The sequence below is a fragment of the Vicugna pacos genome, chromosome 30 (genome assembly GCF_048564905.1).
Source record: "Vicugna pacos chromosome 30, VicPac4, whole genome shotgun sequence".
In the NCBI taxonomy this organism is placed as follows: Eukaryota; Metazoa; Chordata; class Mammalia; order Artiodactyla; family Camelidae; genus Vicugna; species Vicugna pacos.
In genome coordinates, this window is record NC_133016.1 from 424,547 (window position 1) to 439,900 (window position 15,354).

Consider the following 15,354-nt stretch of genomic DNA (forward strand, 5'->3'; position numbering starts at 1 on the left):
AGCATGTGGCCAGGAGCGCATGTGCCCACCTTCCCTTAGGCGGCCCACTCTCCTCTACTTCTCGGGGGCTCCCTGAGGGCAGGGCCATGTACATTTTCCTTTGTAATAACGCCTAGTCCAGCGCTCAGACCCCCGCAGGACACAGCCACGGTGAGCAGCACCAGGGACACCAGATACAGGGGCTTAGCCGGTGCCCGGGACCCCGCGTGTCATCTCCGGGGGCCAGCCCCAGGCCTCGGCTGCCAGGCCCCGAGCCAGGGGTGAGGAATTCTTTATGGAGAGAAGTGGAGAATAAAACCAGACGGTTGTCCTGGAGCCAGAGGGTCTAAGGGGCACAGCGGCAGGGACGCGCCCTTTGACCCGGACAGTGCGAGGCTGGTGCTGACTGTCATCCACAGCCAGAGGGCACCCTGCTTAGGGACTGAAGCCCAACCTTGCTGCCTCTCTGCTGAGTGGCTTCTTGCCGCCCACGCCCGGCTCCGCTCTCCGGGCCCACCTGCCCAGCTCTGGTCCAAGGGCTGGTCCTGTCCCCCTCGCCCCTCGCGGCTGGGGCCACGCCAACCCCGGGCCCAGTCAGCGAGCAGGCGGCTCCACCGCCCCCGGGGGCAGGCCCCCCGCTCCTCCTCAGTGAAGAGACACTGCCTGGGGTTTCACCGCAAGCCCATCGAAACCTAATCCAGAAGTTTTTGGTTAATGGAATAATCAGGAATTAAATGATCTGGTTAATGGGGTTAAAACCTCTTTTGTTGGAGGTTTCCCTCAAATGTACCCTAGCCCACCACCCCCAGCGCGTGCGCAGCTCGCTCGTCTCAAACCTCAAGTCGAGCGCCGGGCGCAGGTGGGCCTCCCGCAGCTCTGCGACCACCCGCCTGGCACCCGCGGGCTTGCTGGTTCCCTCCACCTTCCATCCTGGAACGCCGGGGGTGTGGTGGGGGACCTGTGGCTGCAGCCTGTTAGGAGCATTCCGTGGATGGTGCAGATTTCCACCCGGCTTCCACGCAGCCGGCGTCCACGGGAGACACAAGACCGAGCCCAGACCTGGATTTGCCCACCTGGAGACCTGGAATTGATGTGGTGACAACTTACCCACTGCCCTGGAGGCTGGCCTGGCTGGGCAGGCAGCACGAGGGCTGGGGGCCCCCCGCCTTGCCTTCATCCCAGCCCCAGGGGGTGATGGGCCCCGAGCAGGTCCCTGGGAGCCACAGGCCAGGTGGGGGACCTGAGGTGGAGACACAGCCAGGACGCCACGGAGCGGCCTGGTGTGCGAGGATTGAAGACTCCCAAGTCCCTACTCAGAGCCCGTGCTGTCCCCACAGGGCCGCGCTGGGCCAGCTCTGAACACGTCTCACCTCCCCATGTCAGGCTCGGGTGCCTGCACACAGCGTCCAGGGTGTCGTGAACGGCAGGCAGAGAACAGTTCAAGTGTCATCACTGGTGACTCGGTCCCCTCCTCGCTCAACCTCAAGGCCACGGCCCTTCAGCCAGGCACTCGCATCCCCCACATGCAGCCTGATGGAGTCGCCCAGTGTGGCACACCCCTCCCCCAGGCCTCTCCCCTGCGGCCGGCCGGCCGGACCACAGCGAGGTTCCCGGCAGGGGCAGTGAGGTCAGCGGGACCCCGAGGCGTCGTCTCCATCATGTGCTTTGCTCTGGCTCCAAGAATAATCAGGAAATCCAGGCGAGGGGGGCACGCGGCATCCGTCACCTGCGTCCAGGACGGGGGCCCGGTGACAGGCAGGGCCGGAGGACACGGGGCAGAAGGAAGCCAGCGGCCCGGCCAGCCGCCCCGGCCGGGAAACTGCAGTCACCAGACGCAAGGAAACCCGAATGTAGCCTAACAGGAGGGGCCCCGACCCCCAGGGCAGGAGGGTCCCGGAACCTGGGTGGGGGAGGCACGGGGAGTGGGCTGCACGGAGAACTCCAGGGGCCCCAGTGAGAGGGAGGAGGGAGACAGCCAGGGCCCGACTCTTTATGCCGGGCTGTTCTGGTCCCTCCCGTCCTGGTCAGCCCCACGCCCACCCCAGGCAGCTGCTCAGAGCTGCCTCAGCTCACTGACTGTGCCTCAGGCTGGCCTGGGTCACTGAAGTTGGTGAAGGTGTCAGGACAGAACTGAACAAGCAGAGCTGCCCTCAGGGTCCCCTGCCCCAGCCCTGTGCACCGGGGCCTTGCTGGGCTGTCACAAACTCTGCTGTGACATCACTGTGTGGTGAGATGCCAGACACGTCAACTCAGTGGGGATGGGTGGGTGGACAGTGGCTGGCTGGCTGGGTGGGTGATGGGTGGATGGACAGGTGGACAGAAGGCTGGACGGACGACGGATGGATACCAGCTTCTCTCCCCTCACAGCGCGAGCACGGTGAGAAAGCCCCGTTGCCTCACAGGTTGACCCCTAGCCCTGAGATCCCCCGGGGCCTCAGTCACTCCCTCTGTGGGTCGGGGCTCTGACTTCCTTGTCTGCCTCCCAGGGCAGGTTTGAGGATGAAACAACACAGAGCACACTTGAAAACACGGTGAAAACTGTGGCTGAACTGAGCACACGAGTCATGGGTTGTTATCTAGGTTAAGGGCAGTGAGTAGACATTAGTGGTAAGTTTGGATTAGAGGGTACACTTTTAAAAAATTTACTTTATTCCTTTCAAGTATATGTAGTTACAGGAACTAATTGCTAATAGTATATTTTCAAGTCCAAGTCCTGCTGGGCTGACTTCAATGAATAGAAAAAAAATCTCATAATTAGCAGCCTTATTTGCATGCAAACAACGAATGCTCCCAAAGACCTTAAAACCACTTGCATTCTTAATTTAAGTGATTAAATTGCTTGGCAAACCCCTTTCTCATTAAAAAGTCTAAAAGTGAACTTGAACCAGCCAAATATCATTAACGCCCAGTTGTTCTGAGTTCCAGGTTAAGGAACCTCAGTTAATCTGTTTTCCAGGTACAGTAGGAAAGCACAGAGTAGCAGCACCCTTGAAATGCGGCGGACCTCACTTCCCGGGTGTGAAACTAACGGGCCGTCAGCCCGCGGTTACTCTGGGCCGTGTCATCCGGGAAGGGACTGACAGCAGCTGTCCCTGTGAAGTGGCCTGAGAGCCTCTGAGCCCGTTCCAGGTGAGGACAGCTGGGCGACGGGCCGGGAAACATGGGCAGCTCGCCGCGAGCCCAGCACGGCCTCCTGTCGCGGTGACAGTGTGACACCAGAGCCGTGTCCCATGCGAAGGGGCCCACGCCACCTGAACGCAGACACATTTTTCCTTCTCTGTTGCTTTTTGGAAACTGAAAACCTCTGTCTCTTCCGAGCGACTCTTTTGTTCTTCCTCCAGGTAAAAAGCATATTTGGCAGCTAAAGCTGTTTTTCAGCCTCTGTTTGACGCTTTCCGTTCCGATTAAAATTATGTGGAGCCCCAGGCGGATCTGGTCACCCCAGCCGCTCTCTGTCTAGATGTGCAGTTTCGATGTGAATAACATTATTGTTCTGAGATACAAAACGCAAGGAAAATGGAAGACTGACTACTTCTCTGACTCAAATTTGGCCGAGTGAAGGAGCTTTGAAAAATCAAGCATCAGAAATTCTGCTTTCAGCCAAGATGGACTAACAGGGGCCAGGTTTTCCCGCCCACCAATAAGAGTGAAAAATAGGAGAAATACATGAAGCATGTGTTAGACATCAGACGGCAGGCGGGGAAGAGTGGCGACCCCGAGGCGGGGGCAGCAGACCAGCTGCGCGCTGGGGCTGCCTTGCCGCGCCCCGGCGCAGGTGACGACGGGCTGGGCGTGCAGGGCACAGAGGTCCGGTAAAGAGCCGCCCCCAAAACCCAGGAAGAGGTGCCGGGACCTCACACGAGGCGGCCCCACGGTGGAAAACCTCATGCTCCACGGGGCATCGGGAGCGTCCTCAGGGGGGTTTGCCTTAGCAGTGGGAAACATCAGCCAAAGACGGCTGTCCTGGTCCCACGGAACTAGGTTAAAAAACCGGGACGACCCAAAAGGGTCAAAACTCTCTGCGTGACTAACTGCATCCCAAACACAGCTCAAGCTTTCATGAGGGGAACACACCCAGCACTCAGTGAGGTGAACTTCACAGCGTCTTGGCATCTGACTGCGCAGAAAAGCGGGGGAACACCCCCATGATAAGGTGAAAAATCAATCAGTGGAATCAACTGAAAATTAAACAGATGATGGAATTGGCAGACGAGGTGACTGCAGCTGTCATCGCCACACGTTCAAGAAGTCGGAGGAACAGCTGAACGTGGAGGATCTTCTCTAAACCCCTACGCCGAGCTTCCAGCGCCGAGTGACGCTGCTGGAACCGAGGGCACGCCAGGTTAAGAGCAGACTGGACGCTGTGGAAGACGTAGCACTAGAAACGATATGAAATGAACAGAGGAGAAGTCTGAAAACAGAGCCTCAGCGAGTGGTGGGCCAGCTCCACACACCCTCAGACCGTGGAGCTGGAGCGGGTGAGGGAGCAGCAGAAACCCTGGAAGAGACCATGGCTGAAATTTTCCACATTTGCTGAAAACCATAAACCCACAGATCCATGAGGCTCCAACCCCAAGCACCAGAGATGTGGGGAAATTTACACCCAGTTACACAAAGCGCTTAAAGCTAGTGACAAGAGGGAAGATCGTAAAAGCAGGCAGGGGAAAAACACACATTGTGTATGAAAGAGCAAAGGTGAGGGTGATGGCTGGACTCCTACCAGCAGCAGTGCAACCGGCAGACAGTCACGCAGCGTCTTTAAAGAACTTGAAGAACAGCAGGAGGGCACAGCTCAGCACGGGAGCACGTGCTCAGCACGCACGAAGTCCGGGGTCCAAGCCCAGCACCTCCTCCAAATAGAAATAAACAAATGAACCCAATCCCCTCCCCCTCATAAAACAAAAGGGGAAAAAAAGTGGGCTTTGATTAAAAAAAGCACCTAAAGGAAATAAATAAAAATGTGAACTGAGAATTCAATAGCCACAAAAGATCTCTCAAAAATGAAAGCGAATGCGACCCAGCATATCAATACCTAAAGAAGGACAATCATACGATCCTGTCAGCTCACGAGAACAAGCGCTTGGCGAAGTGTCACTCCTGGAAGTGACGGGCACCCTCGGCAAAGCAGGAGTAGAGGGAGCTTCCTCAACTCAGCAGGCTCCTGCAAAACCCTGCTGCTCACAGACGCAACCGGGGAAGGCCGAACGCGCTGCCCAGAGCCCGGGGGCACAACGAGGGCCCCGCGCCCGTCACTTCGCCTAGCACGGCACGCGGGCTCACCAGCGCAGCAAAGCAAGGAAAGGGGTAAAAGGCACAGGTGCCAGGAAGGAAGACATGAGAAGCCCCGACTTGCAGGTGACATCGACTATCGACACGAAGCCCCGGAAATCGGCAGCAGACTCCTGGAGCTGGTACGAGGTTCATCAGCCTCACAGGATGAAGTCAGCACACGTCCGCACACTGACGGCGAGCACACGTGGACAGCTGAACTGAAAACACAATTCCGGTCACAACTGACGCAAAGAAAGCTGAACGCTAAGGTTTACGACCCTGAAAATAAAAAATGAAGTCAAAAAATTTAAAGACCTTCCTATGAATAGTAAGAAGAAAAATAATAAAAACAGGCCTAAAGTCATGTTTGTGGGTTGGAAGGTTCGACGTGGCAGACTTGCTAATTCTCCCCAAGTTGATTCTCAGGTCCAACGCGATTCCGACCAGCTGTCCAGCGAGCCTTCCCGCAGGCGCAGACGCGCGCACTCTGACACTTACGCGGGAAGACACAGGCCTAGACGGGCTGCGACAACTTGGTGGAGAAGGGCAAGTGGGAGGAACCGCTGGGTATTCCAAGGCTCACAGAGGAGCAGCCGTGCAGACAGTGTGGGACTGATGAGAACAGAGAACCCAGGAAAGACCCACACCAGTGTGTTCAGAAGCACAAACGTGCCTTTCAGGGGACGGCGCAGGAGCAGTTAGAGCTTCAAGAGGACAAAACAAACCCAGACCCAAGTTTCACACCTTGTGCAAAGAATTAGCTACAAATGGATGTGGACTTCAATGTAAACACAACCCTATAAACCTTCCGTAAGAAAAGAAGAGCCCTTTAGGGCCTTGGGCTGGGTAAAATTCTTAGGTTTAACCCCAAACAGCACAACCTGTGAAAGGAAGAGCAAACAATCATCAAAGCTAAACAGGGTTTTCACCTCAAGATCCTAGTAAGAGGCTGCAAAGAAAGCCACAGACCGGCAGGAAATACCTGCAAACTACACACCCGTCCACGGACGCGCCTCTGGAACGAATAAAGGCCTCGGACCCGAGTGTGGAAAACAAGGCGAGACAAAGCAAGCGGAAACTGGAACACGGGCAGAGACCACGGAGAGACGTTTCCCCACGGAGGACGCGCAGGCGGTGACGGAGACGCCCCCACGACGAGCTCAGCGTCGCTGGCCAGCAGGTAGGCACGTCGCAGCCACGCAGAGCGCCTAGGCACACCTGCCAGACCAGCGGAGGCAAGCGTGCCCGTTCCCGCGCCGCCAGTGGGAAGGCAAGGTGACGGAGAAGCTCAGAGGGCTGGGTGGTCTTAAGAACTAAGCTCGCGCTTCCTCTGTGACGTGGCAACTGCCCTTCGGGGCCTTGACTCCAAAAAACGAAACCTCCGCTCACCAAAGCCCAAAGTGAACCTTCACGTGTGCAGCGTTTGCAGCAGCCTTGTCCACGGTGGTCAAAGAACGGGGCAACAGCCAGGTGTCCTCAGTGCGTTTTGTTCTGTAAGTTGTCCCAGTGCCGGCTTCCTATGCTGGGGGGCATGTGGTGAGGGTTCCGTGGGGCCCCTCCCGCAGACATGTTTTGGCAGCTGCTTGTGAATCTATCGCTATCCGTCCACACCGGGGAGGACCACCCCCCAGTCGAGGGTACAGGCTGCCGACACAGCGACAGCCCAGTGGCCCGCAGGAGAGACGCGGGGGAGGTGAAGCCCATCTCAGAAGTCACACACCATGTGACTCCCTTTGTGAGGAATAACAAAACCGCACATGTGGGAACAAACGCGAGGTGCACGGGCGACAGGTGGCGGGCAGGAAGCGGGTGGCTGCGGAGATAAAGGGCCAGTGTGAGGGGACCTCGTGACGGGGAAGTTCCTCTCAGGGTCGGTGGGTCCGTGAGCCTGCACGTGAGCAAGCGCTGAGCACACACGCGCGCACACAGATACGTGCCTGTAAAACTGGCACCATCTGAGGAGCGTCTGTAACTTGTGCCCATGTCAGTTTCCTGTTCTGGAGGGAAGGTGGGGAGGGTTCAGTGGGTCCCCTCCCCCCGCTGTACATTTTTGGGCAACTTCTTGTGAATCTACCACTACTTAAATACAAAATTTTAAAACCTGACAAAATAAACACTTTTCCACACATACAAAAGCTGAACTTTCTCAGCACCACTGCCAGACGTCAGAGGAAGTTCTGCAGGAAGACACACCAGATGGAAATGTCGGTCTACAAAGCCATGGCCGCACGGGGAGGGGCAGCCACACGGGAATGTGAAATATTTCTAATTCTTTATCATTTAACTCTCTCAAAAGAGAATTCCTCTTTAAAGGGAAATAATAACGGTGTGTTGTGGGGTTCGTAGCATGCACAGGAGCAGAGCTTGACAGCAAACAGCACAAGGGCTGCGAGCAGAGACGGGAAGACGTGGCGTCAGGGTCTCATGTGACCTGCAACGCAGTTTTGTGTCACTGGAAGGTAAGCTCTGATGTCAAAGATGTTACCTACAGACCCTAACAAGCACTAAAGTAAAATAGCAAAGACTGCAGCTAATTAGCCAGCAAGGGAGACAGATCTGGGATTATAACAAATACTCAATCCAAAGGGAGACAGGGAAGGGCAAATGGGGAGGAAACGCATTAAGCAGAAAATAAACAAGACGGCAGAAAGTAAGACCAGACCGTATGCCAGCACGTGGTTTATACGTTGTCATAAAAGGGCTAAAATTCAAAGAAGTGAACAAATGTGTACATGCTAACACTAAGCAGATTAGTATCAGCTCAGGTAGGTTTTAGAGCAAAAGGTATCGCCAGGGATGAAGAGGATAAGGCGCAATCACGCATCAGTCAGCCTGGAGCACGCAGCAACACCGAGGAACCTGCACAGCCCTAAGTAAAGAGCTCTGAGACGCCCTCAGCGGAATGGGCGGAGCTGCAGCAGAAGCAAATGAAGCCATGGTTACACCAGAGATTCCACCTTCTCTCTTAATAATTCACATGACAAGGAGGCAGTGGATGAGGAAGAATCCAGAAGACCCAACAGCACTGCTGACCGACCTGACCAGGGGGAAGCCAGGGAACGCTCGCCACCAGCGCGGAGTGCGCTGCTCACTGGTGCTCAGGAACATTCGCCACGACGGCCCCTCTGGACCCTGACGCAGGACTCAGTGAACATAAAAACTACCTCATCCAAACTACGTCCTCCAAGCAACAGTGGCGTTAAGCCAGAAATGTGGGACGTCTCCAAATACTTGAAAACTAAATGATGTGCTTCTCAATGGGTCAAAACTAAGTTAGATGAAAGTTAGCAAGAATTCTGAACTGAACAAAAGGAGAATGTAACATATTAAAATCTGCGGGAAGCAGCTAAAGCAGACCTTGGAGGTGAGCTGATAGCGCCAAACGCCCACGTTGGGGAAGACGTTTCAAATGGAGGATTTCAGCTTCTGTCTTAAGAAACTAGATGGAGGAGCAAATGAAACAAAGTAAGAAGAAAGGATATAGTAAAGAGCAGAGTTTATCAGTGAAATCAAAAGACAGTTCTTCGAAAAGATCAATAAAAGATAAGCTTTCAGTCAGACTGACCAGGAAAAGGGGAGGGAGAGAGGAGACCCGGACGAGAGCGAGGACTCACGACGGACCCTACGCAGACTGAAAGGACAGCACAGGACAGCGCCACCAGCGGCGTCGTGCCACCACTTAGACGAAACGGACAAATTCCCTGAGAGACATGGACCACCACGGCTCGCCCGAGAGACAGGTGAAAACCTAAACGACTCTGTATCTATTAAGGAGATGGAATTTAGTGGGGAGGGTGTGGCTCAGTGGTACAGCACACACCGAGCATGCACAAGGTCCTGGGTTCAATTCCTAGTACCTCCATTAAATAAATACATATAATTACCCTCACCTCCAAAAAAATTTTTTTTAAAGAGAAAGAAACGGAATTTATATTATAAACCTTCCCGCAGAGGCAACTGCAGGCCCGACGAACCCCGCCGTGCCAGTTCCAACAAGCTGTTCCAGGCCGTTCACTCTATGACCAGCGTCACCAACACTCCAGCCAGACCGAGGTGTCCGCAGAAGGAAGCGGCTGCCCGTCCCCTCACTCTGCACCGCATGGGGCTGAAGGGCTGCCCCGCTTCCAGCTGTCAGATGCAAACAAGGTGACCAGGAAGGGCATGGACTTCCCCGGCCAGCCTCTCAGCCCTGACCATCTTCCGCAACCTCTGCCTCTTTGGTTTCTGAAGGGAGAGGAGGTTGAGTGATCGGGGAGGATGGGGGAGAGTGGGAGGCTGTAAAGGGAGGCGGAGGATTTGGGGCGACGCTCCCAGTAGGATTCGGGCCTGCCCAGACACCGGGGAGCGAGGTGCAGTTTCCTACAAGGAAGACTCGTGTGTTCACCCCGTCTGCACACGCCCCTATTCGCAGGTTGAAACTGCACCACAAGAGGAGCTGCAGAAAGCCACCGTTTGAAGCCAGACTACTAACAGTAACACCCCACTAATGAAGGAGCGCTTTAATTCAACCCTCTTCTCCACTTGACACTAAGCACGGTCATCGTTCACCTGGCTGGAACAGGGCTCCAGGCCAGAGCGAGGGGCGCTGCGGCGCGGACCCTCTGCGGCTCAGAGCTCCTTTTCAGAAAAGAGGAGTGGCCGCCGCAGACGGAAGCGCCCTGGTCACCCAGCTCAGCCCCGCCTGGGCCCCACCTTGGTCCCAGAGCGCTGGAAGCTCGGCAGCTGCTGGAAGCTGGTGCCAGTGGTCTGCAGCTGTGTTTGCACACGGGCCGCGAGGCGGAGTCCCCAGCCAGCAGGGAGGCGGTGGGAGACGCCCGCGGCAGCTCTGCACCTCAGGAACCTCGCTTCTGACGGCACCGGAGGTCTCGCAAGGCTCCCTCCACTGCTGTCGTAACTGTGTGTGCGGCGCAAAACACACACGTGTGGTCTGGGGCTCGGCTGGCACCACTCGAGTGACTCAGACTCACAGGCCGAGGCCCCGGGGTCCTGGCAGGAGCCCAGGGCAGCTCGATTCTACCCCAGGGGCTGGGGGCGGGCGAGGGCGAGGCTGCTTCCCGCTGTGGTGTGAATGACCACTTCGTCATCCTCGGCTAACTTAATATCTCTGGCGTAAACAAGTACAGATATGACGCGCTCACGTATGCGAGTCCAGATTAGATTAGTGATGCAGGGCTGTCTTAGGGATGGATAATCTAAAAACCGGGCAAAGCGCACAGTTACGGTATTACGCAGGAATTCCACCCGTAGGCACGTATCCCCAAGACCTGGAAACAGGGACGGGAACCAAACTTATGCACAAATATTCGGAGCAGCTTCCTACACAGAAGCCAGCAGGCGCCCAGACTGCCGAGCAGACAAACGGAGTGCGGTCCGACCACACGGCGGACGGTGTTTGGCCACAGGGAAGAGGGATGGTCTATGACGTAGATGCCTCTTGAAATCACTGTGCCCAGTGAGGGGCCACAGTGCACAATTCATTTACGTGGGTCCAGAGCACACAGATCCAGGGACACGGACTCACTGGTGGTCCGGGGGCGGGGGAGGGGACGGAGGGCTGCTCGTGGGCACAGGGCTTCCTTCTGGGCGATGAAAGCAGCGTGTGACGAGGCAGAGGTGGTGGCTGTGAAGGCGACCCCGTGAATGCGCTGAGTGCCTGGGGACTGTGCACTTGAACGTGGTTCATTCCCTCGCACGTGAATTTTACCTTAACTTAAAACAAACGGAGCCAAGACCTCCCTCCCATCTGTTTTCTCAGCTTCAACCCCCTCCCGTCGTCCCTCCTTCAGTCTCTCCCCCTAAACACGGCAGTTCAGTGCAGCTGACTTCCTGCGACCGGAGCGTGTTTCTGAGGAAGTGTGTAACTAGGCGGCACAGAGACGCCTCCTCGCGACGTGGTTGGCTGGGGTCCTGCACCGGGGTGTCGTGGGGTTGGCAGAGCAGCTGGTCACAGGGGTCCCTCCCTGAAGCCAGAGTGGGGCCCACACACCCCGAGTGCTGTGGAAAGTCACCCAGCCCGCTGGGGACCCGACCACTCAGATCTGGACACACCCTTCAGGCGTGTGCTTAGCCTGCCCTTGGTCACGAGGTGAAATCTGCTGTCAGTCAGGTTTTTCCCACACCGCCCGGCTTCACACCGGGGAAGGGCTGGAACCACGGGCACCGGCAGGGGTAGGAGTGAGTCACGACGGGCCCCCCATGGCCGCCCAGCTCGGCCAGTGTAGACGGCTCTGGGCTGTGTGTCCCCTGAGGCCCCTGAGGACGCCTTGGGTGGGGGTCGAGGGCGGTCAGCGGCCCTCGGCTCCCCAGGAGGATGTGGTCTCAGTTCGGGTCTGCACACCTGAGGGCAAAACACTTACCTGTTTGCTAGAAATAAGCTGGTGTTTTCCTTAATTCTCATAACCAGCATAAAGGGGACAAAAACTCATGCTGACGGCCAGCGAGCCCCGTCTTCTCCACAGCCACTGCCAGACCCCCCGTCTCCCCGGTTCCCGAAGCTCCGTGGCCTGTGTGGGGCTTCCTGCCAACACGTCAGCACAGAAACCGGTGGAAGGATGCTTGCTACTTGCGTCGATGAGATTTTTCTAGTATTTTAGCTCCATCTGTAAACCTAACCAGACACAGGAGTCCTTGCATATTAAAGTCCAGAAAGCAAACCAGTGCCCCCACAGATCAGACAGTAGTGACTGGAGAAGCTCCAGCCGTGACGCTGGGCTTCTGAGCACCCCGGTAACGTTCTCCCACCCAGGCTGGAAGGAGGTGGGGGGCTGGGGGGTGGGGGGTTGGGTGGAGCCGGGAGGCCTCGCAGGCCCGCCTCCTGGGAGCGCGGTGGCGGACGGGCTGCGTGGAGTGTGGGAGGCCTGCCCAGCAGGAACCTGCGGCAGCGGCACAAGCTCCACGTGCCGGGCAGACGGTTTTGAGGGGCTGCTGGGAGCGCCCGGGGCCCCGGCGACCGCCATCCCGCCAGGGCCGGTCTTCCAGCGTTCGAGGAAGACAGCGGCTGCCCTGGCAAGGCGACAGCCTCACGACGGAAAGCCTCTTACAGGCGGCGGAGGTGCAGGACCCAAAGCAGGAAACACGCTGGGGAACAAAGAGGAACTCCGCACACACGGACTGAATCAGCCTCAGACCACGACCGTCCAGCAGAACACAGCGCTTTATTGGGTCTACTCTCTAGCTACAGAGACAGCCGGCACAGAGGCAGACACGTCCTCTCCCGAGGCAGTCTACCCAGAAGTGTTCCGTGCAGGTCTCACGCGGCCACACGCAGGGTGGGCCGGGGTCGCGGGCGGCAGGGGCAGGACTCTGTTACAGACAAGAAGCCACAGATCTTCAGTGATTCACAGTCCTGTGTAAACGTTACAGGCAAGGCTTTCAGATGTTTGTGTCTTTCTGTGGCTTCAAACAAAGCGAGACGTCACCGTGCAGAAGAACGCCGCGAGAGTGGTTCTTCCTGTGGGCGAGCGCCCATCTTGGGCTGGATGCGTCCCGGCCGCCCCCCGGGTGCGATTCAGCTGCGTCCCACGAGGGGGCGTGAGTTCCTAAGGCACAGTTGTTAGCTGAACCGTTTTAACTAAACCATGCTTTTTGGTTACGTGAAACAACGGGTCTCTGCTGGCGATAATGTGTGATAAGCTGTTAATTGGACAAAACGCAGAGTAAAGCTTACGCTAACCTACCTGTTAAGAGCAACTAAGCTGGAAACACACCACAGTCGCCGCATATTCAAACGCTGTTTTTGGTAACTGTTTTCTTACATGAAGCAGTTATAAGGCTTCTGTGAAATAATCATCTTACAGCTGAACAAATATATTACACTCCTTCTGTAATGTTATTTACAGTTACTTTCCAATTTTGCCATTTGGTAACAGACGATGTTGTGAACACAGGTCTCCGGGCTTCTAAAGTGCTCGGTCACCTGCTCGAGGAGATAAAATGCAGACCTGTCGGGCGTGACGCCCCGCGGAAATGGCTGGGAAGCCAGGTGTGCAGCCCTGGTGCATCTTCCAGGCGGGACACTGGCTACTGCTGACACGGATGTCCGTGCCGGGCGCCGCCTGAGCGTCACCACCTCTGCTGCTGCTCACACACAAACATTCACCTAAGCATGTGCGCACGTGCAGGTGCCAGCTCTGTCCTGGGACAGGTCTCTTTTTCTGCCCAGCAACCTATCTTGTGCTATTCCACTCCTGGGTGCTATGTTCAAAGGCAGATTAAACACAAAGACCTAGCATGCTGCAACGAACAGCCCTACGGTTTGAGTAACACGGAGGGGACGATGTCCTGAAAGCACTGAGATGACACACTGGAAGAGCTCTGAGACGCACTGAACACGTCCAGCCCAGGAAAGCCGAAAAAAGTAGGAGACGAGTGTTGGGTTTTCCCACAGTGCCCAGCCCTCTCAGCGTACACAGGGACAAAGCCTGGTGACGAGGCGTCTTTACAGGCTCGCTCCTACACACGCCCTCCTGGTAGCAAGTTCAGCGCTCAGCCCTATGATGCCCTGATGCTGTGGTCTGGGTGAATAAGGCACTTCCAGTATGAGCTCCAGGGGTGCCCGAAGGGTATGGCTTGGGGTCGGCCGCCAGGTCGCGGGGAGCCGCCCGCGGTCTGTCTCCTGCTCTCCCCCCCCCCCCACTTTCACTTCCTCCTTGAGATGACTTTCCTTCAGAAGGTGGAGTGGTCGTTCCTTCCTCCCTCGAGCTCCTTCTTTGTACAAATGCTAAAACCTTCAAGAAGGTGGGAGTTCTGAGTGGCACCAGGTGTGAGCTCAGTCTGTTTACGCAGAAGTTGTCACTGTCAAGGCGACATCACGCGGCTTCTCAGAGTCCGACGTCGCCACCTAGGAGTGGATGTTCGTGCTGGAGAGGTCGTTTCGTATTATTTCATTTACTGCAAGAAAACAAAGACAGAGAAAGCCTTAGAGAAACCACACTCTGCGTAGATGCTAACGTAAATCACCAGAAATTCCATCAGTCAGTCACGTTCAGCCTGTGGAGAAGTGACCCCCAGAGGACCCAGCAGTCCTTCAGCTTCCCACCTGGGCCCCCGAAGTGTCCTGAGCCGGCAGGACGCAGCTGCCCCGGACCTGGTGACGCAGAGACACTGCTCTGGCCAGAGACACAGTCAGGCGCCGACCGGCCTGGAGCTTCGATGCCAAAGCGGTGCTGATCCAGGAGCCAGGAGCGTCTTCTCCAGGTTCCACAGGTTTGCAAAAGCAGCAGGCGCCCCCGCCCCCCGCAGTGGAAGCCCAGGCTCGTGACCACCCTCTCCCTGGCCCTGCTGTCAGAGGACGGAGAGGGGGGCCGACTCCCCCCCAGCTTGGGGCTCTTCCTTCACTTCTGTTCCCGTGTCCGGGTCGGTACCGGCATGTGATTTTTGGCAGCCGGGGAGGAAATGAGCGAAGCTGGCAGAGGCCGTCAGGAGTGGACTGCACAACATCCCGCCTCCACCCCACCTGATCGGGCAAATGTCGCCGGGGAGGCTGTCACCGCCGCTCACCCTCCCAGCAGAACCCCGAGGTGGGGATGCACTCACGTCACGGAACTGCCGGGCTTCCCTCCGCGCAGATAAAGCCCGGGTGTTTCTGTAGAGGCCCCGGCCCTCCAGGGCGGCTTCCTGGACAATCAGTGGCAGTGCGTCCCACCCCCAAATTCCCTTTCAACACCCCCCAGCTGTTTTCAAGAATAACAATAACAAAGTGCAGCGAGGAATGGGGGACTTGTGTCATGGGAACTGATAACTGGCTGGCTGGCTCAGGTCACAGCCAGGCCCCGCACGCGGAGCCCAGACCCCCACCCTTCCCGTGGGGCTGCTGGCACGGTCCCAGGGGACAGTGCCACTGGCCACCCGCCGCGGGGAGGGGTGCCAGCGTGACCAGCCCTCTCAGCGCAAACCCAGGAGCCCTGAGGTGGGCATGAGGACACAGTGGGCCGACAGACCCCGCACGTCCTCCCAGGGGCCTTGGCTTCACGCGGGAAGGCCCAGAGGGCCAGCTTTGCGGCCGGTGTGTCCTGGCTGCGGAGGAGGCCGCGTGTCCCGAGGCCACGGCCGGTTCTCTGCACGCTCGTCAAGGCGTCAGCCACGCTCTCCCTCGTCCTGTTCACA

The 15,354-nt window shown here is 57.0% G+C and overlaps 1 protein-coding gene and 2 long non-coding RNA genes across 11 annotated transcripts in view; 1 reads left to right on the forward strand and 2 right to left on the reverse strand.

Moving 5' to 3' along the window:
* Nucleotides 1-717: 717 nt before the first annotated feature.
* LOC140690533 (uncharacterized) lies at nt 718-2,083 on the reverse strand. The gene is made up of 2 exons (XR_012065846.1): nt 1,350-2,083; nt 718-1,060 (listed from the first exon to the last, which is right to left on the reverse strand). It is a non-coding gene; the product is annotated as an uncharacterized lncRNA (long non-coding RNA).
* Nucleotides 2,084-2,245: 162 nt separating this feature from the next.
* LOC140690485 (uncharacterized) lies at nt 2,246-9,758 on the forward strand. 5 transcript variants are annotated; one of them, XR_012065793.1, is made up of 6 exons: nt 2,246-2,356; nt 2,936-3,108; nt 3,321-6,743; nt 7,597-7,709; nt 9,202-9,396; nt 9,662-9,758. It is a non-coding gene; the product is annotated as an uncharacterized lncRNA (long non-coding RNA). The 5 variants fall into 5 exon arrangements; XR_012065789.1 differs by having other exon boundaries at nt 2,936-6,743; XR_012065790.1 differs by having other exon boundaries at nt 2,936-6,430.
* A 2,627-nt stretch (nt 9,759-12,385) lies between these two features.
* The window catches only part of NFATC1 (nuclear factor of activated T cells 1), a 90,256-nt gene continuing 87,287 nt past the window's right edge, over nt 12,386-15,354 (reverse strand). For all 5 annotated transcript variants that reach the window (XM_072952400.1, XM_072952402.1, XM_072952403.1 and 2 more), the window contains one exon: nt 12,386-14,139. In XM_072952400.1, coding sequence (XP_072808501.1) covers nt 14,090-14,139 — 50 coding nt within the window. In that variant the 3' untranslated portion in view covers nt 12,386-14,089. The remainder of the gene's footprint in view (nt 14,140-15,354) is intronic.